The sequence below is a fragment of the Numida meleagris genome, chromosome 5, assembly GCF_002078875.1.
Source record: "Numida meleagris isolate 19003 breed g44 Domestic line chromosome 5, NumMel1.0, whole genome shotgun sequence".
Classification (NCBI taxonomy): domain Eukaryota; kingdom Metazoa; phylum Chordata; class Aves; order Galliformes; family Numididae; genus Numida; species Numida meleagris.
Genome location: NC_034413.1, coordinates 53,181,356 through 53,202,419, shown reverse-complemented (window position 1 = coordinate 53,202,419; position 21,064 = coordinate 53,181,356). Strand labels below are relative to the sequence as shown.

Here is a 21,064-nt window from a genome sequence, read left to right as displayed (position 1 = left end):
GAAAGAATCTTCCTTGGATAAGAAACTAGCAATACCAATTATGAAATCAGAAATATATGCATTTAAAAAAAAAAAAAAGGGATTTGTAACTCCAAAAAAATGCCACATTGACAGAAGTGACTTAATTCTCACCATTACTTTTCCCTACACAGCCTTAGTAGAGAGCTGTAATAAAATGATTTACAATAAAAAACTACAGCAATTTGATCAACAGAATTAACCCCAGCAATTCTTAGTATGTAATATCAATATACATATATTGACTTTTTAAGCTTGCACATTCTTGCTACAACATTCAGCATGCCTATATCTTAAGGTCCATCCTATAAAGTCTCTCTTGCCCTCTCCCTGCTTGCTTTAGGTTAATTAACTCAAAGAACATGCATTAGAAAATTCATACAATTTTCTTGCAGCTAAACAAATAAAAGCAGTAACTTACCCCCACTTAGCAGCTTCATAACCAGCCAAAGCTCATCCTTCACCACAAAAGATGTGTAATAGGTCACCACATTGGGGTGATTGCATTGACTCATTGCTTGAATTTCTTTCTGTAAGAAATACAAAGCCCAGCATAACACAGACAGCTATCAGTTCTGCTTGCGTGAAGTGAAAGTTTAATTCCAAAGTGAAATACTGTAACAGAACTGAAGTAAGCAAAGAATATGCATTAATGCACTGAAACACTTCAATTTACCCACAGATCTATATGCAAGATCAAGTATTATTGCCAAGAACATAAGGGATGCTTGGTCAGGAGATACAGATATAATTGCAACAATTTTCTTCTGATACCAGCTGAGAAGTTATGTTTAAAGTCCCACATTTTGAATGAGCAGTTTCCAACAGAAGAAGGTGTGGGTGTAGGCTGGACAACAGAACATAAGGGTGATCAAAACCTACTGCCTTTCCTGTTCAAAATGATATACAAAAATGACACAAAACGATAGAATGGGAGCAGGGGGGAAAGAAGGAAGGAAGGACAAAATAGACAGCATCACTGGCCTGGCTCTGCTTACTATGAGATGGACAGATGGTCCACATTGCCATGCAAGCAAACCGAAGTAGAATAGGAACAGTTAATGTTACAGACTAAAGTCTGAGGAAGCAATTGAGCAGAGGAGCATTCAATCACCAACAGATGCACAATGATGTGGCACTACCAAGTAACACCATCTATGACACAGCTGTATGCATTAAGAATGACAGCCTTGTATCTTTCATTTCAAGTAGGGCCTTTTTCAATTCAGTCTTTCACATAATTGTTCTGTTGCACCTTTCTGGCTGTTCTCATTGTCCTGTCAACTCCCAACACAGAAGCCTCTGGGCCCCCTTTGAACCTGAGTGTTTGGCCTCACAGAAGCTTTAGCTTCTACAGCCCTACCTCTCTCCCTCCCTCTCTGCCTCTGGCCATGCAGCCCCGATCCATCCCTGGCATCGGAGAATGCGCTCCTGGAGGGTGAGTCAGTCCAGGAGCCAATCCAGCTAGAAACCAAACTCTTAGCCTCCTTCCCTGAAAATAAACTGCTTTCTGGTGGACCCAGACTACACTGGCTCACCAGCACTACTCACTCAAGGCTACCGCTAGGGCAGTCCCAATTACGTGGATTAAAGCTGCCCACATATGCCATTTTCATCTTTCAGCCTTGTTTCAGTGACTGTTTTAAAAACTTTTTCAGGGAGATATTTGCAGTGCACTCAAGATCATGGCCACTTTACAATAAAATGTTAACTATGGCAATAAAAACTGATTTCGTCTCATGCCTATTGGCGATTATTGCATCAAGCTGTAGTGGCTTAAAATTCAGCTAGCTACATTGTTAAGAGTCTTCTTCCCCAGACAGCCTCTCAGACCTGAACTACAGCAGGATGAATGCCTGTATAGCCACCTAACTGAACAATTTACAACATAGCTTTATGTTTGGCTTGTTCTTGGTTTTTTTTTTTGTTTTTTTTTTTTTTCAGCTGGAACACAACAGGCAGCTAACAGAGGAGAAGAAATGTACACGGGACACACTTCCCTTTCTCAGCAGATGCACCAACTCAAACATAAGGTGAATTACTGCATCATGTTCTCAGCTCAGCTATCCATACCAATCCTAAGGATAACTCTCCCATTCCATACTACTATTTCATTCCTCATGCTGCTTTATTGCTTTCCTATGCTGGTGACGCAATGTTCACAAAGTCTGCCTGTTACTAAGGGAAAGTGCTTTGAATGTTTTGGCTGTGTGCAACAGCTGGTGGCAAAAAGTGAACTATCACAGTAACCATGGCCAAAGGTACTTCGTAGCTCAGCTTTGGTGACTTTTGCCAAACAAAGTAGAAAGCAGCCTATGGGAAATAAGAGATTAAATTTCAATGGGAAGTATTAATTTGTTGAGAATGATTGGGATGTTAGGACTAGATGATCTTGAAGATCTTTTCCAAACTAAACCATTCTATGATTCTAATTTCAAATGTTCAATTCTGTACAGCCTCTATCACAGCTCAGAACAGTATGCCTCCATAAACATCAGTTATTTGGCTGAGGCCCACGTTATGCATGGGCGAGAGAGAAGCATTTCCTTAAAACATACAGCCTGAGAAACAGTTTGTAGCAGGATGTCCGGGTGAATGCCCAGAAGCAGTCTTCACATTCACATCACTTTAAACATCTGACAGTACCAAAGCTACAGGGGCTTTAAAATTTCAAGTCTCTCTCATCTCTGCTTCTGTGCTTCTTCCTCCTTTGTGCTAGCATGTTTGTGAACTGCATCAGAAGCCATGCCCAGGTTAAAAGCTAACTTCTTTTCAGCCAGATTATTTCTGGTCTTGTTTCACTGATCAGCTGCACAATAACACGACTGCCTAAGGGCAGGTGAGTGACACAGCAACAAGCAACCGTGAGACATCTACTTTTGGTGCCAAGCTACAGCATTCACGGGACCAGGCTCCAGCTCCAAGGGGCGAGGCAGGTGACACAGTTCTCTTGGTGCTTCCTGAGGGACACAGACATCTGGGATGTAACCACTCAGAGATTGGTCATAATGTATTAGACCCTAACAGTCTAGAAATATGTACCCAAATTCCTTGGTGAAAGACAGTTATCTGGAAATAGCTCTGTAAGGGCTTTTAGATGAAAGACTTCTCCTTCACTTTACTTTTATTGACCAGCTCCGCAAGTGCCGTATTTACCTGACAGTACTCCACTGGAATAGCTAAGCCTTGTAATGGATACAAGAACTCCCCTTCCTGAGGACACGTAGTACTCAGACACTCTTAAAGGCAGTCCACACAGCATAGTGCTTACTGCTCTAACAAACATACAGACATTTCAAAGCAGCATTTCATTCACACTGTCCTGAGTCTCTCAGACAGAGTGCCAAGCACAGGCAGGAAGCCATTCTGTGGACACGGGTTTTTTTTTCTTGCTGTTTTGTTGCTTTTGTTTTTTAAAGAGGAGGTAAGGGGATGGGAGAAGAAATCCCTGATAGGACAATACTAAGGACAGGAACTTCTTCCTTGGCTTCTGGGGTTAAGTTACATGTAGCTTGCAATACTGACAACACAGGACATTGTAGGAAACAGAGTACTGAATTTCAGGAGCTTGGCAGTTTGTGTAACTTTTTTATTATTTAAATCCCTCCCACACTGCTTTTTCTATTTTAATTAACACTGGCCCAAATCTTAAGTCTTCTTATGTGGACACCAAGCTTGCTGCATTTTCCCAGGTCTCTGAAGGCCACAGAGCTGAGAACATGAAGGATGCCTTTGCACACCATCCAGAAGTACTCAACAGCAGAACTATACTAAACAGCATGTTTAAAGGGCACTTTTAAAGTATCCCAATACTAACAAAAACTGATTAGAAAATAAGTGACTGAGAACTGAGAGCAGACTCAAAAATGTTAAAAAACAAAACTCAAGGGCATTCCAAACATTTAACCAAACAAAAATGTTAGCAGAGGTGTAGTAACAGTTTTGAAAGAAAATGATTCCCTTTTCCAGAATAACATCTTTCTTGAAGAAAATTTAAGTCTCTATTAGAAATAATTCTGAATAAGAACACTTTCACTGAAAAAAATAGTTTTGTATGCTTACGAATGCAAACACATGTAAGAAGATACAAAAATTACAAAAGAAATCATATATGGCCTTTTCTTTTCCCCCACTCTGCTAGACAGGAACTGAGAAAGTCAGAATTTATATTCAGATCAAAAAAGATTAATGAATAAAAAAGATCTTAACACAGAAAAGCAGAAATTGACTTTTGTTAAAAAGAAGCTGCCATGGACAGTTGTCTTTGTACCAAAGGAAAGCAATATGGGGCCAGAATTTCACCAGACAGTGAAGATAACTCAGTGGAGAGAATACTCACGTACTTGTTATGGTAACCATTTACAATTTGGTAACTAACTGCAGTCATCTCTCTACACAATCTGGATATCTCTTGCAGAGTTTCGGCAGTTTTGTAGTTTTGGGTTTTTTTTGTTTGTTTTTTTAATCTCTTGCAACCTTTCAGTTCATAATTCCCGTTATTCAAATTCTGATCAAAAATACTCATGTTTGACCATATTACATTAATTAGTATTTTTACTTTTACAGAATGTTTTTTTACAGGCTGTAGAAGTTAATAGATCATGGCACAGAACTTCACCTTGGGCAGAATTTGTCTTTGAGTTTTTAATCTGAGAGACGTCTCACTACTTCAGAGGTAGATTCCACTACCACAATCTTCTTAAAAAACACAACACCCCATACAAGCTGTTATATAAACTGAAGGCAAATGCCATCAATCACCAGGGGAAGAGCATTTTGGGTCCTCCACTGTAAACAAGCCATTTTTTCTGAAGAAACTGGATGGACCATACCCTCTGTATCAAATTCAAGATATCTTTTGCACTGGCAATTCCCTGCTGAGGAGATCATTTCCTTCAGAGGCAGGAATTTCTGCATTAGAAAAAGCCCACAGTCTCTAGGCAGAAGTATAACCTGTGGAACAGAAGAGAGTGTTCTCACTTTTAGAATGGTTCTCTGTCCTTTGATTCTTACTACGCTGCCTATCTATAAATAAGCAACAGTCTTGTAAGCACCTGACTAGGAGCAACAGAAAGCAACAGAGGTTTGGGGTCTTTTGTTTTGGGTTTTCTGTTGTGCTTTAAGAAGAGTTTTGTGATTTTGTCTGGATTGCCATGCAGTGCAGAGGAAACAATCTTGAAGTCCTTTACAGGTCCCTCTCTCCTCTGAACAGTGACCCAAACAAACAACGTTCCTTAAATGGTTTGCTAAGGCCTATCGGATAAAGCCATGTTACTAGTTGTAACAAGAGTTTGCTTGTGTAGATGGCAATGGAGCCACTCTTAGTTTTCCCTGCAAAATGTATTACAAAATACTCAACAACTATATTTTTTTCCATTTACAGTGGTTTAAACATTAAGGAGAGCTACTAAATTTTGCTTTTATTTTTAATCAGTGTTTAATCAATGGAAAAATAGATCTTTCCTCACTGTTGAGAAGCAAGGGACAACCAGACAGTAATCTCCTGAAAAATAAATATCCAGAAAGCAAAGGAAAAGATTCTTCCTGCATTTCTCAACAGTTGGTAATCCCAAAGGGATTCAAATTTGCACTTGTTTGTGCAGCATTAGGAAAAATATACATTAGTGCAATCTATTTTAGGGGAAAGACACACGTTTTAGGTTATTTTCCAGTCCTTTTCTATTACCCTGCATAAAATTTTGCCCTTACTCTTAGACCAAGCAAATACAGAAACGGAAGAAAAGAATAACATCTCCCTGTGAATACATTTCCCTCTGATTTACTTACAAGTAACTCATCCATACTGGTTTGGCATTTTTCTAAGTTGATCCTCTTTATTGCTACACGCTCTTGCCGGGGTTTGCATAGCGCTGCCTGTACAACTGCTGTAGCACCGCTACCTGAAAAAGGGCAGAAAAGAAAAGAGACTTAACAAAACAGGAGTTTAAACCCATGCACAACATAAGAATCTAGCACTGAAAAAAAATTAAAATCTTTGGTCAACCTTTTACAGTACTTTCCTCACACATCTTTCTTCTGGGAAGTGAGTTTGAACACTTCTCAAATACAGAAGAAAAATTATCCACCTCAAAGCTTCTGTTCCATACTCCACAAACAAATCCCAAGATGACAACTTAAAATGCTGTGCTTACTTACAAGTCACACCCACCTCCTAAATGCATTTCATATAGTTTGGGAGCCATCAGACCTTTGGATACATCTGTGTCAATCAAGAACATAGCTTACAGAGTTAACGTGATTTTAGTGTTAAATAGAGGTTCGGGGCTTTATCAAATGCTGTGATCTTTCTGTTGTTTCAAGTCAGCCCCTGCTTACCAGGCTTTTGTTCCCACTATGCAATGGGAAGAAAAATATCATTGTATTGAACACGCCAAACCTTCTGTTGTTTCATGTGTGTTCCTGCTCATTCATCATGACTAGGTTAGATCCTACAAAAAGCATGCTGATTCTTGTAAAGAGCATGAGGCACAAATGTCACATCAACAGTAAGAATGTACATGTTGCTGGATGGCCTTGCCATGAAAGTCAGTCCTGCTTGACATCTGTATCACATGGTAATACAATACACAGGTAACAATGCTTAACAGAACTGAACAAAAATATTAGGGAAAACATTAAATAAATTTTCAAAAAAGCATGCCTTATTTAAGAACAGGAAGAGTAAAAAGTCTTCTTGCTGCTTTCATTAAATAGCTTTGCCCCAGTCAGTACCACCTCACTAAATTTATCAGATGCTTACAACTAATATTTCAAGATAGTTGTGCCCTGTTTGCACATCTTACTGCCACATCAAGTAGAGCAATGTGTGCTTCCTCAAAGTAATTACATAATGCTCATCCATTCAGAAATCTAAAATCCTCTGATGAGTGGTTTCTACCTGTAATTCTAACTATTTTAATACAAATTATAGACTTGTGGTACCTCACTGAGTTGAGCCACGTGTTATACTAGCCTGCTCATACATTACGTTTTATTTATCCTCAGTAATCGGCATGTCCTAGAGGAATACAAATTGTGAACAAAAAGCCTTTTGTTGTCAAGATCTACAAATGTGGAGTCAGTTACCAGTCAACTTAAGAACAATTTGAAGCTTTTCCCTCTGCAAATCTGAAAATAGCACCAGCAATACCTCATCATTAAAAGTTATTGTCCATGTTTTAGTTGTTTAATTGCTATTTGTTTAGACATTTTCATATATTGTTCGTCTGCATGTTTGGTGTTTTGGTTCCTTCCACTCCCTCAGTCCAAACAAAGCTTTAACTCAGTGTACAAGCCTTATTACAAAATGCTGAGCTCATCTCAAAGTCTCCACAGGACTTTCCTTGATGCATCTTTTCTCTCTAAGTCAAGTAGCTTCCGCTACTTGTAGAAAATGATGAGATCTTTGCTTTCAAAATGGTTCATATACTATGATCACATAAAAGACAAACAGAAAAAGTACAGAGAAAAGTTGTTTAGCCACACCAGAATGAAATCCTGCCTGCTTCCTCAAGTTAAAATACAAATCATAGAATTGCTCAGGTTGGAAAAGACCTTCAAGATCATCAAGTCCAACCGCAACCTAACCATACTACCCTAACAACCCACAAATACTACAAATAATAAAATACAATAAAATACCCCTGCTCCAGGGGCTCCAACAAGAAATGGGGAGGGGATCTCCATCAACAATTGGTGAGACACGCATGTGACACAGAGTCTTGTTCTGACCCTCCTGTGCACGCATGGGGTTGGCAAGGCAGCCTTGCTGAGGAAACTGCAGCTATGTCTCAGAGGCCTCATGGTGCCCTTTATGAGGGACTAATAACCATCACTGCAGCCCTGCACAGCCCCGTACTCCACCAGCAGCAGGACTGCCAGGATGCACGAGCTGCAAGAAGGCAGGAGAACAGCTCCACAGCTCACCCCAGCCCCACTGCCTCCCATCAGGGGCCGTCTGCCTCCGGCCCAGGCCGCTCCGCCAGCCCTGCACACCCTGGCACTGAGGAGCTTCCCAGCCTACTTTGTGGGGGTCCCAGGCACTCCACCACAGCCACCACTCACATGGGACAGGTTGCAGCACCCCCCAAAGAGGAGGGCCAGCAGCAGCTCCCTGGATTCACCACCACGCAAGAGGCAGCCCCAGGGGCAGCACTAGCTGGCACCCACTGGCAGCCACAGCACGGTTCAGGGGGCTGAGGCCAACATCAACCTCTCAGTTTGCTTCTGAGAGAAAATAAAAATAAAAAATTTAAAATAAAGGTTAGAAGTCTGATATTGACAAGGTAGTTGAGGTTGCTGCCCCTACCATGCTAGTTTCTCACTTTTCTGGTTCTGGCAAAGGCCACTGTCTGGTTTACGGGTGTTCGGCCCGGTTCCGTGACGAAGGGGACAGGGGATCCACGGGCCCACGCCCCGGGAAAAGGGAAAAGGGGAAAAGGGTAAGGAGATGGCCCTGAGAGCAAAGAACAGCAGCAACAATCTGAGGAGAAACAAACTAATTTACTAAATAAAATATCAGAATGCAAAACAACACACTATAATACAATATAATTACAATTTAAGCTGATAAATCCAATACAGAGAGAGAGAATGTCCCAAAATCAAGGTAGGCCTTACTCTACTACCGACGATAAGACGGCTGGAGAGCGAGGTGCTGCCAAGACGAGAGACAGCGGAAAAAGGGACGAGGTCTCGTGATGTGCAAGTTTTTATACTGCGAGCTTTTATCTTTTCCCTCCGGCTGGAAAATGATAACAGAGGAGCAAAGTACCGTGGGGAATGTAGTAGTCCTTCTCTTCTGAGAACCAGGTACATTCACTACATGATGTTATGATGTGGAATACCAACAACCGAAAATCACAAAACCATGACAGCCACAAAATCATACATTTACTTCCACAATCACTAACCAGCCAGTCATGATGACAGTACTAATAAAACAAGCATGGGCTGCAAGAAACAAAAGACAGACCTCATCTTCTTCTAATAATAATACAATCTTCAGGGTCCTCTCATGCTGCCAGCTTCTTCAGGCTGCCAATAGTTAACTTATCTGCAGAAAAGTTGCAATCTTTGTTCTTGTTGTGTTTGTTGCTGTTTTTTTTAAAAAAAAAATGATGAATTGAGATTCACTGAGAACATGAAGATAGTCTGATTTGTTTCTTTCTGAAGATTTATCCCTTTGTACTATCTTGGTTAAGTAGTAGCTGACCAGCAGGACAATGGCAGGTAAGGAATGTCACGTGTTACGCTACAGAGAAGTGAACAGTTGGAGCAAAGGACCAGGGAAATAGAAAGCAGAACACCTGCTGGAGGAACAGTCCTCAAGCAAGGCTGATCAGCAGCACTTGCTGAATCACACTGTGCATGTGAAAGCCAAAAACTGCTTCCCTAGGGGACAGCAACACTCTTGGTGTTTCCAGTGCCCACATGGTTTCATCAAGTCCTGCTTGCACCTATTGGCTGGACAGAAGGAATCACCTTCAGGTGGTTTCCCGAGTCACTTCAAAGGAAGGCAAATGAATAGTGAGGAGCGGCCTTTACAGCAATTCCTACAGCTTTAGAGTCTTAGCTCAGAGTATTCAGAACCATAGCCAGTAAGAGTCCAGTGCAAACCACTACTATTGCATCTGCCTTAGCTTATTTTTGTCATTTGGTGCTTCAGCCCCTCTAGCCAGGAGAAGCGCCACCATCTGGGGACTCAGTACTGACCTCCTGTGCCACTCATTCTATGCTGTGCATCTCTCACATGCAGTCTGCTGTCAAAACATAAAAATCATTAAAGTTTCCTTATTGAGCATCTGTATCATAACTCAAACCCACATCTCAACACCGAAAAACATAAGAAAATTTTTGCCACTTCCCACCACTGTCCAAAGAGCTCCTTCCTTAGAAAGCAACAGTACCTCCATTTACACCAGGATGATAAATGAAATATTTTTCTCTGAAGGATGAGCCCTGCAAGCATCCCAATCATATCTGCTGACAATATGATCCTTTTTTACCCCTGTCAGCACCATAAAGGCAACAGCCTGTTGTAACACTTTCAGAAGAGAAACATACACTGATGACATCATCCTTCCTGTTCTTTCAGGAATACAAAAAACACTATTCAACATCCATACAAATCCAGACATTTCAAAGGAAAAATCACAGTGGAAATGCTTCTGAAAAGATATGCAAGAAAACTGACTCTCATTGTGGGACCACAGTCCCCTTATCAGGTTATCATTTGAACTCTACCTTAGTCACCAGGATAAACTGAAGATTTGCTATGCCAAACCGTATTTTCTGCCCAGAAAAAAATAGCTGCTAAAAGAGAATAATTGTTCATTTCTGAAGTAGCACTATAAACAAATGCTGGTGTTGATTTAGTTGGTTAGCGCATTTTATTGTTTCTCATTTAGTTTGGAAGTAAACACTTGGAACAACTCTAACAGAACAGGGACGTGAACGCTGTATTTTCCAAGTCTTCCGGATGTCACCACATAGTACATCATTCTCTTCTGAGAATGGAGTAATCTACCAACACAAAGGCAGCATTGTTACTGCAGTCATGAAGATCTCCAGTTAATACTGCAGTGCTGAGCCACAAAGCATCTTCAGCTAGTTCACAACAGAACGTGCTTTGCTAGAACTGGAGTTTGTCATGGACGTATGCTGCAAGCAAAAAACTTACCTATTTCTGATAACACTTCTCATGAAAAAATAGAAATGGTGAAGCAATATAAATGCTATCACAATATTGGACTTTCATCTGGCAATTTTAACCTAGCTCCAATAAAGTTCTTATTATTAGTCTGAAATAGCTCAAAAAATGGAAGCACAAGATGCTAAAGGAATAAATAAGTTTAACTTCAGTCTACATAATAAAACATCTTCGAAACAAAGAAGTGAGAAGGGAAAAGTTTATAGATCAGTTGTGATTTGTCTCAATCAGAATATGATACTTCTCCAAAGTCTAAAGATATAGCCCAAGCACATGATCTTGTGCATTTTACTTCTTCAGGATAGAAACTATGATCAGCAAGTAAACAATATTTTTCTGGTCTGTTAAATTAACAATTTTTATACGACTATCATTAAACAGGTATACTTGGTGCATAGTTGCTTACAGCTATAATCAATTATATATTGTTTCTCTTAAGTAAGCCCTCAGACATTCAACATTAAGATCCACGATCTTTAAGATCTGAAGTTCACACATCTGAAAGCAAGACCAGGAACACTGAAAACCTTCCAGTTCTCAGTCCACCTCAGTCCCCATTTCTCTTTAAGTACATTATTATAGCTCAGCTAAAAACTTTGCAACATAATCAGTATTATACCATCCTTACAGGACATAAGTTTCACCTACAATTTACTTCTGATCAGAATACCTCCAAGGCACATAGAGGTTCACAGGAATAATTAGACTAATAGAACAGTTCAGAAATCATTAATTTGTAAAGACAAAGGATTAATGGAGACAGCTAATTTATCATACTGAAGTTTCACCAAGTCACTGAGTAAAGTCATGTGCTTAGTCAAACACCTAGGGACAAAGGACTGCAAATATTAACCCCACTAGCGCCACAAACTTTATTCATTTGTTAACAGATGTATTATGCTGAGTGTTGAAAAACTGCACTCGACAGTTCTTCAGGGGAGCTTTTAAAACCTACCATTGTTATCAGCATTGTCAATGTCTCAACAGCATAACAAACTCTCAAGGAAAGCCACCAGCCAAACCCAAGTCAAATCAAACACCAGAAGCGTCACAGTTCTCCATTCAGATTAATCTTCCCCTTTATTGACATTGTCTTCTGAAAGAGAATCAGCAAATAACTCTGACATGGCAGTTCATTCAGGAAATACCAAGTTCCTCCTTTGGTGTCAGGTAACCTCACGATTGCCTGCTTCTCCCTATATACTCTCCCAGGCTTTTCCTCATTAATACATATTCTGTCCCATTGGAGGGTCTTTTTCCCCACCACTACTTTACAGTCTAGCACTGTACATCTCAGGTACACGTTAAATATGACAGCATGGCCTCCAGCAAGAAGTACTGTGCAGGAAGAAGGAGGTGGCAGAGAGAAGGGTCACACTGCCACCATGCAATCCTCGAGCTGGTGAGGGAGACAGCAGCCAAACACTACAGATGAAGACACGAAAGAGATAAGCATTCAACAAGTGCTTGTTGCTCTTATCATGGTGTTGTTAGTGCAAACACACACAATATTGTATTATGCATATAGAGACAGATAAAAGAAACAGAGTTTTAAAGCATGTTCTTCTCACAAGTATTTCACACCAGCCAGCACTGCTTCTTTCCATCACTGCTGGATGATACTCAACATCCAACAAGCTTCAGTTGTGCTATCCTTACGCACAAAGACCTTCAAACTTCCCAGGAAACAGAAATCTAGCAGAGTTGTCAGGATTTCATCCTACTAGCAAAACTACATTAAAAAAAAATCCACTCATTCAGAAAAGCTAATTCTTTCTTTACACAGGATAGGTAGCATCATCTTTCACCAAGAGCAACTTCATTCAGGAAAAATGTACCTTGCTTTTAATTTGGGGCCACCAGTGAATTTTCTAGTGTTGTATTTATTTTCAACTTCAGCAAGCAGATTGCTCCGCTACTGTTCAAGAGTATCCCAGTGATTTCAGTAAAAGCAAGAAGTCATCAAGAGTAACTAACCTAACTTGATTTTTAAGCTCCATTCTTTAAGAACCAATAATTGCTATTATTATCATTGGAAAGAAAACGATCTTCCATCTACTGCTGCTTTGTAGTTCTGAATTACTTTGGAAGGAAGCAGGGAGTGGGAAGAAAGAACCAGAAGAGCCACACAAAAATGAAATATGGCCTACACATGTGGCCACTATGCAAGTCATCCACATCTCCTTCTCATGGAAAACTCAGTTTTTTCCCCCCCTCAAGCCAGTCGGAACAGATGTGGTTTTGCTTCCACTTAACAAAGAGAAGCTCCATTTGACATGCGGATTCTGGAAAAAACAACTGGTCTCTGACCTAAGGGTAAGTAATTCTTCACTGAAAAAGATTGACAGTACAACAATTCTGAAGTTTCAGAACAACACGTGACTGAATGTAGAATTGCCCTCCCAGGTCTCAACTTGGCCTCAACTATCGAAGTATCTTTACAGTGCTGGTCACAAGTATTTGTTCTACTTTGAAGATGCAAAGCCTTGCTGTAAGGCTTAAAGAGAATCAAAATCATGCAATCCCTTCAAATTTCCACACGCTCCGCAGCAGAACTTCTCTTGTGGCACTCAGGCAACTCCTGTGGAGCAAGGGCTTTCCAGGTCTCTGAGGTTTTGGACCTTCTCTGTAGAAAGAAGCTGGGAGGTAAGAGAGAAAGCATAGGGGCACGAGATGCGAGCGAAAAAGTGACAGATAGCTTCCAAGAGCAGGAAACCATAGCATACATTTCTGAACATTACAATTATGTAGTACCAGTCAACTGTCTGACATCCTGAGCGTGTTAATTATGTGCTCCTTTTTCCTTTTGTTTAACAAATTATAAACAAGATTTGCTGGCTACTTGCAATAGCAACAAAACCAAAGCAAATTATACATATTTTCTTGATCTGAGGCTATTTTCATACCATTCTAATTCTTATAAAATGTAATTAATCTTCTTTCTCACAAGTTTGAATTCCATGAGTTATTAAAATAAATTTACCATATATATAAAACAAAGTTAAATCACTCAATCACTTACAAAGCCTAGTGACTTTGAAGCAACAAAAACTACAGCTTTGTCTCCAGTCCCAGTGTTTCTGACACAAAAATGTCATTTTCCTTGAAAAAAGACCAAGACAAAGCTCCCTTCCCCAGTACTGCTACTATCACATGTAGACAAATCAAACAATTAACTAAGAGCTCTGCAGAACCTCATTTGCAGCACAGCACTGAGGATGTTCTGAAAGGTATTTTTAAATTGTACCATCTTCACTCTGACAACAGAATTAAAAGTCACTCTTCTTAAATTACAAAACGGAGACTTAACATTTTTTAGTTTCTCCAAATGGTTATTAACTGACAGAAAATCTTGACCAATTATTTCCAAAAATGTATTAAATTAACTTACAAAATAAACCTTTCCTGTCAAGCTACAAACCTATTATACAATTTTGTCTTCACCTTGCACAGGTGATGTTATGAATGCTGTATTTGATGTGCACACATGCAAGGTACTCAGCCTGCCTTGGTAACTTTTAGGATTTATTGGTAACATTAATTTGTTTTGGAACAGAGTTAAGATAATTATGTCCATCTTTATTTTCACAAAGTTTTAGGGTAAAAATATTAGGTAGCATTAGGTATTACTTATCAAATTATGTGGTTTTGTATTAAAAAATGCAGTGTTTTACAAAACAAAAAAATTCTGCAAGATCAGATACCAAAGTTGACCAAATCCATGATTGCGATTGTGTAGTATTTCACTAAGAGCAGCTCACTCTAATTAGCGGTATATATATGTAACTAATTCAAAGTAAAGCCCTTAAACTGTTCATGCCCACCAACCCTTCCTCCCCCCCCCAAAAAAAAGGAAAGAAATTTGAAATTTTGGAAAGTGTGAATGAAGCACAAGCTTCTGATTAACAAAATACATTAGTGTAATTTTACCTATTAACTACAGAGAACCTTTTCAAAACTATACATCAATCTTACAAACTTGAACATCAGTTCCTAAATATCACAATTGGAGACCTCTCTGCTGAGCCTAAGTGAGAGATCTCTGACAACAACAAATACAGGAGAGTCTATCCTCTGTCAGACAGAGAACCCTCAGGGATACACATGCAGCAGGAGGAAAATCCTCAGCATTCTACTGCATAAAAACACCAACAAAGATCACCGAGACATTACCATGAGAGGGGCTCATGGACTACCTACAATAAGGACTATAAAGATCAGCAGAACAGTCTTGAATTGTCACCTGTTTTAGTCAAAATCGCAACGCATTTGGCATAGCAACTCTGAACATCATGAAGTAGCAAAAGAGAAGATATTTTTGATCTCAGAGTCAGAAAGGCAGTACAAGACTGAAGCCACAGCACAACTAAGGTAACTTCTAAATGAGTTGCCAGTATAAAGACAATCCATCATGTGTAAGTAATCCTTCATTTTCCAATTAATTCTGCCTGTTTTCTAGGCAAATTATGTTTCCAAATCCGTTACAGAAGATGCAAAAAATGAAACTTCACAGCAGGAGCTAGCAGCCATGATAAAATCTGTGTCTCCTTAACAGGATCTCCCCTCAAATCATCAGCAGTCTTACATTAAGTTACATGCAGTAGGAGAGCATTAACTGCAAGTTTTACAAAAGCAAAGTCACTTGTCCATACCAACTTCAGAGAACTTAAAAAAAAATTAGCGCTGCTTTGTCTCATCCATTTGATGAGACCCATTATAATTAATTTTAAGACTACCCAATTTTCACATTTTTATGTTGATTATCATTCAAACATTTGCTCTGTGAAGACTCCTATTGTTTCTAAGGAGGAAAAAACCTCAGCTGTTATATCCAGCTTACCAAAAAAAAAAAAAAGAAAACACTAAACTCACTGCACACGTTCACTCAATGGCATTAAAATCATGCCAAGATCTCCCAGATCTTCACAAAACTAGATCTAGCTCTCCCTTAATAGAGATTACCATTGTCATCTCTAACTCCTACGGGAGAGCAGCTTTAGGATCCCTAAAAGGGGATCCTAGCTGTCCTAACAGTTAGGCATCCCCTTTTAGTTTCTAAATAGATAGGTCTACAGACAGCACGGGCAAATCTGAGTTAATGAGAATTTCCTCAACTCTTAACTGTACCCTCCACATTGACAGACAGCGATTACAATGATTCCTTCCCGATGCAGTGAAGATCTGTATGTAGAAGTAACAGGAAGAGCCTCTTCTTTCCAACAGAGTAACCACGTGGCAAATCAAACAGGGAACCTGATCTGACTGAAAACCAACCCAGCAGCAGAACTAGTTTTCTGTCAGATCAATGAGCTCCTTTCAGCAGCTGCCTGCTGGAGCAGATTAAATGTATCATGAAACTGCACACCAAGAGTTTACAGAGAACTGGCTAACTACTATAAAAATAAAATACACATGAAAAAACATCTCAGAAGAAGCACTGCTTAAGGCCAGCATTTCTTCTCTAACAGGCACTTGAATTTCCTAATAATTACAGAAAAAAAACTGTAGAGAAGGGCAGGAAAAAGAGCCATATCATTTGATACCCATACCATGTGGCGTCATCTTTCACAACTGCATTTGGCCAAACACAGTGAGCAACACGAAAAGTTCACATTTGCACAGAGAAAGGGGGAAGAACTTCTCCAACCTTCCAAATCCACAGGCAGGTCGGAAACAATCTATGCGACTAATAATGATTTTCACTTTCCATTCTGTGATCACCACTGAAAATTAAATGCCTTCTGAAGCAGTCAACTGAAATCGTTTTGCATCTGTGTACTAATTACCATACAATATTCAGCCTATTTTGTGAAGTGCTATGATCAAACATCCCAGTGCACTTTTCCTCCTGCAGAGCCCACAGAGGTGCCTTAATACATTATTTTTCTCATTTAACTGGCAAAGGGCTGCTGTAACTGAAGCCATCCCCGAGGACTCGACCCAGTTCCTGGGGGAGAAGTGGGAGGTGCCTGCCACAGGTGAAGGGCTCTCTCCAGCCCGCGGTGGCTGCTCAGTTTCTCGCTGCAGCTAACCCTGGAGTGGCTGCTGCAGGGGAATACGATCTGAGCTAGGGCTGCATTATTCCTCCCTCCGATAAAAGCAATGCTTTAGGAATCCCTCATTACATCCATTAAAATTAACAATTCTGGAAATGCTGGATGCACATTATGCTCACATTTGGTCAAGTGCACTGAATTTACAAGTTCTTTGTGTTTACTGTTTTTAACAGCGTCAAGACAAAACTTAATCACAGTGGTTTTCTATCACTTATGGCAAAAAAAAAATCACAAGATTTAAGTCAGGGAACAAAATAAATCTCAATGCATTTGAGAAGAAAAACATAACGTAAGGAACAACTTAGCAGAAGCTCCAGTCAGAGAAGTTTACCATGTGCATGAATCCAATATATGGTATATGGATTTTATATGGTCGTATATCCAGTATGACCTCCATTTCCTCACTAGGCTTCGCTTTAATTAAGGAAATACTAATACCTAGCAGCACCCGTAGGTATCCAGCAATAAAGTTTCTCTTCAGATGCAGATTTCCTACACCAGTTAGAACCTACCCTTACAATGGATGAATGCTTAAGTATACACCTTTAGAAACATTATACACATTAAATGTAAGAATTTAAGCAGAAAGGAGAAAGACATTCAGGAACTATCAGCTGGCCATTCTATGAAAGATAACTCATGACTCACCCTAGGCAAGGCTTAATCCAACACCCTCCGATGCTTTTCTTAAACAAAAACCAGCCCACACCTTAGAGAGGGTTTGATCCTCAGCAAAGATACAGCTTATACAGGTAGAATCAATTCTGCTTGGTGAATCAGATCCATTCCCATGCTGAGTTAGCGGTAGACCTGCACCCAATAACCCTGTGCTGGGGCATTCACTGAGAGTCATCCCAGCACCCCTCTCTAAGGGAGAAGGCCTCAACTGTTTCGTTTCTGCTTATGGAAAATAGCTTGCCTGATGACAAAGCTGAGTGCGTGCAACCTGCAGCCCCAATCAATAATGCGTAGTTCTCACTGCCATCAGCCTGAACACTATGAGCAATTGGTGTGCAATACTGAAGACGGCCAACAGAACAACCAGGCAAGGCTTCTGTGGGTTGTTTTTATTTTTTTTTTCATTTAAATGGTTTGAAGGAACAGCAATCCCACTCTTAGGTCTGGCCTGTATCACCTGCAGCATTCACTCTAAGTTGAGAGTCACATATTTGCTTTTGCTAAAGCAAATTTTCTCACAGTAGCTTCCATCAGCAACAAGCAGTGCCTGGGTCAGGAGATGAGAAACTTTACACTGCGAGGACAGCTAACAGCAGTCACGTTATCACAGAGCGCAACTCAGGATAACACAACCCAAGTACACAGATGAAGATGGAGCCCATCTGATGTGCACTGTGTGGGCAGGAAGGAAGCACACCGCAGGAAGCCCCTACCTGTGGGACCGCGTCCCGCTGCCCTCCTGGACAGACGTTTCTGGGACGGACCTGAGCAGTGATGCTGCACCGACCTCGTGTGCGAGCAGACATACAAGAGGGGCACAAGGAAAAAGGAAACGTACACCACAGAAGCGGGTCTATGGGTGAGATATACGTCCCCCAGGAAACCACCAGAAAAATGCAGACTAATCGAAGCGGATGCGCGTACATCTGGGTGCGCTGCAAGCCACCCAGTGCACGCAGCACATCCGCAGTTGCCGGGGTCCCGGCGGAGAGCAGGGGGCTCCACACCGCCCCGGGGTGACGATGCGGCACAGGGCAGCGGCCGGGCCGCACCGGGCGGGGCGCGGCGCTTTCTAGAAGGAGCCGCCGCCCCCTGGGGCCGCGCCGCCCGCCGCCGCCGGGCGGATAAAGTTTGCAGCAGCCGCCGGCGGCGCCACTGCAGTGCCGGGCGCGTCCGCCGCAGTGAGGAGCCCCGGCCCCGGGTGGAGGGACGCCGCTAGGCCCGGAGCCGGCCGCCGCCGCATCCCCCGCCGCCGCCCCGCCGCACCCCGGCCGCGTCGCCGCCCTGCCCTGCCCGCTCCACTGACCGATAACCTCCTGCAGCTCGTAGGCGTCCCTGCAGATGGGCCAGCCGACGGGCGGGGCGGCGGGCGCCGGCTGGGGCTGCTGGACGTGGACCGGCGACTCGCCCTGCTCCGCCATGATGCTGCCGGAGCGCCCAGGCACCCGGCGACCTTCTTCAAACTTCCCTTCCAGCAACACCTTTCGGCCGCGCTCCCTCCCTCCCTCCCTCCCGCCCCGCGCAGCCGGCCGCCCGGCGGAGGGAGGAGGCAGGGCACCGAGGGGGAGGAGGCAGAGGCGGGCGTCGCCGGCGGCCCCGGCCGCTCCGCTCGCCCCGCGCCGCCGAGGGGAGGCCGGGCGGCCGCCGCCAGGCCGCGGTGGGCGCGCGGCGCAGGAGTTCGCTCTCACGCGTCCCCGGCTCAGGGGGACCGGCCCGAGGGCTCCCCTGGCGCCTGCTGACCTGGCGGCTCGCTCGCTCGCTGCCATCCTCCTCCTCGCGCATCCGCGGGGCTCCCGGCTGAACGCGTGCAGGCCGCGGCCTGCGGGCAGAGCCCGGGGCTGCTCCGAGAACTCGGGGACCCGGCAGAAGCTCGGAGGGAGCCAGGTGCTCTGTGAGGATGCCGGAAAGCACCTATTAGGCCAGCGGCGCCAGCACACAAGCACTTCTGGAGCACTTATTTCAAGCAAATAAGCATTACTGCCAAGAGCATCACCGCTGCACAGTCACTTGTATTTAAATTTGAAGACATGAGCAACCATTTGGTTTTGGCAGCTGGGAGGACTCCGGTCCCGCAAAACAGTGCGGTGGCCACTCGCCCTTCCCAAGCAAGGAAGCAGTGCCACACTGCTTCACCTCAGCACAGACACGGCCTCGCACCCACCAGGCAGGATTAACGCACAGCTGGGAGCTGTACCCGTGACCGACAGAACAGAGGGGTCTAAACAGACAAGAGCCATAGTTAAACTCTTCTACCACTTTCCATGATATGAGATCAGATTTAAAGAATCCTTGATTAGACAAAACTCAGGGACTTATTAATAATAAACTTATCAATATACCATAGAATCTTTTTCTTCCCACCCTCTTAGCAGTAGTGTCATTTGTATAACACCCTGCTGGTACTACCTACTATAGTCTCACTCCTATTTTGAAAGCTTCATATTTTAAGATCTATGGGATTCTGAAAGTGGTAATAAAAGATTTTAATCATAGATTATTTTAAAATTTCACTTCCTACTACAGCAGGGGAAATACTGGTTTAGTGGGGAAATATTGATGGTAGGTGGACGGGTGGGCTGCATGGTCTTGGAGGTCTTTTCCAACCTTGGTGATTCTAAGATTCTGTGACAGGGATTTAAGGTCATGGGAACTGATGATGAAAACATGAGCTGGAAATCTCTCAGAGCCAGCACAGATAGATATCAAAACTGGATCTCAAAACCGTTGGGAAGCATGAAGCATAGAGTCATGGAATCACTAAGGTTGGAAAAGACCTTTAAGATCACCAAGTCCACCCCGTCCCCACCTTGCCCACTAACCACATCCCCAAGTGCCACATCTCCACATTTCTCCAACACCTCCAGGGATAGTGACTTCACCACCATGCTGGGCAGCCCATTCCAATGCCTCACCACTCTTTCTGAGAAAAATGTTTTGCTAGTATCCAAACTTAAGAGGAAGAATAACTTCCTGTCAGTGCTCAGTCCACACGGGACATCTAAGGAGTTAAATCCTTTGAGAGTTGCTGTTTTATGGCAACACATATCTGTAGGAACATACATATGCTTCTGTTTGGTTGAATCTCAACCTCTCCGTCTTTGGAAGGTGTTTTTTTGCCAGGTAGCTGTGGATCCACACATGAAACCAAGCACACATGTACTCAATCCTCCCCATCTCCTCAACCCACTGATGTTCTGAATACTTTATATTCCATTCAAAGTAAGGCCCTGATAAGGAAAAATCTCCAGGGAGCAACAGTAGGATCAAAACCATAATGTGATATATGCCTCTTGGTTGTATTTATCATTAACTTCTCAGCAGAATGGCTGGAATTTGACCTGACAATAACAAGCCAAATGCTCTCTCTCTTCTATGAATTTACTATCTTATGTTTCAAAAGAAAGCTATTCCTAAAAACAAAAACAAGTTACTTATGTTCTGCTGTGTTGCTAAGAAAGCAGAATGAAGAATTAATTCTTCAGTAACTGCTTAACATTTCATCAGGTACATCAACAACTTGCAAATATGGGCTCATTATTACTCTGAGCCTCCATTTTCTTACAAGCAAATGCTAAGCTAAGTATGGAAGCCACTAGCAGTA

General features: G+C 42.2%; 1 protein-coding gene and 1 pseudogene across 4 annotated transcripts in view; both read right to left on the bottom strand.

Annotated features, from left to right (window-relative positions):
- The window catches only part of STK39 (serine/threonine kinase 39), an 87,629-nt gene extending 68,534 nt beyond the window's left edge, over nt 1-19,095 (bottom strand). For 2 of the 4 annotated variants that reach the window (XM_021399079.1, XM_021399082.1), the window contains exons 1-3: nt 18,770-19,095; nt 5,806-5,918; nt 440-548 (exon numbers count right to left, since the gene is read on the bottom strand). In XM_021399079.1, the coding sequence (XP_021254754.1) occupies nt 440-548; nt 5,806-5,918; nt 18,770-18,884 (337 nt within the window). In that variant the 5' untranslated portion in view covers nt 18,885-19,095. Of the gene's footprint in view, nt 1-439; nt 549-4,850; nt 4,972-5,805; nt 5,919-18,769 lie in introns of those variants that run through there. The other 2 variants (XM_021399081.1, XM_021399083.1) reach the window with 2 other exon arrangements.
- Nucleotides 17,411-18,720, bottom strand: LOC110399789 (annotated as a pseudogene).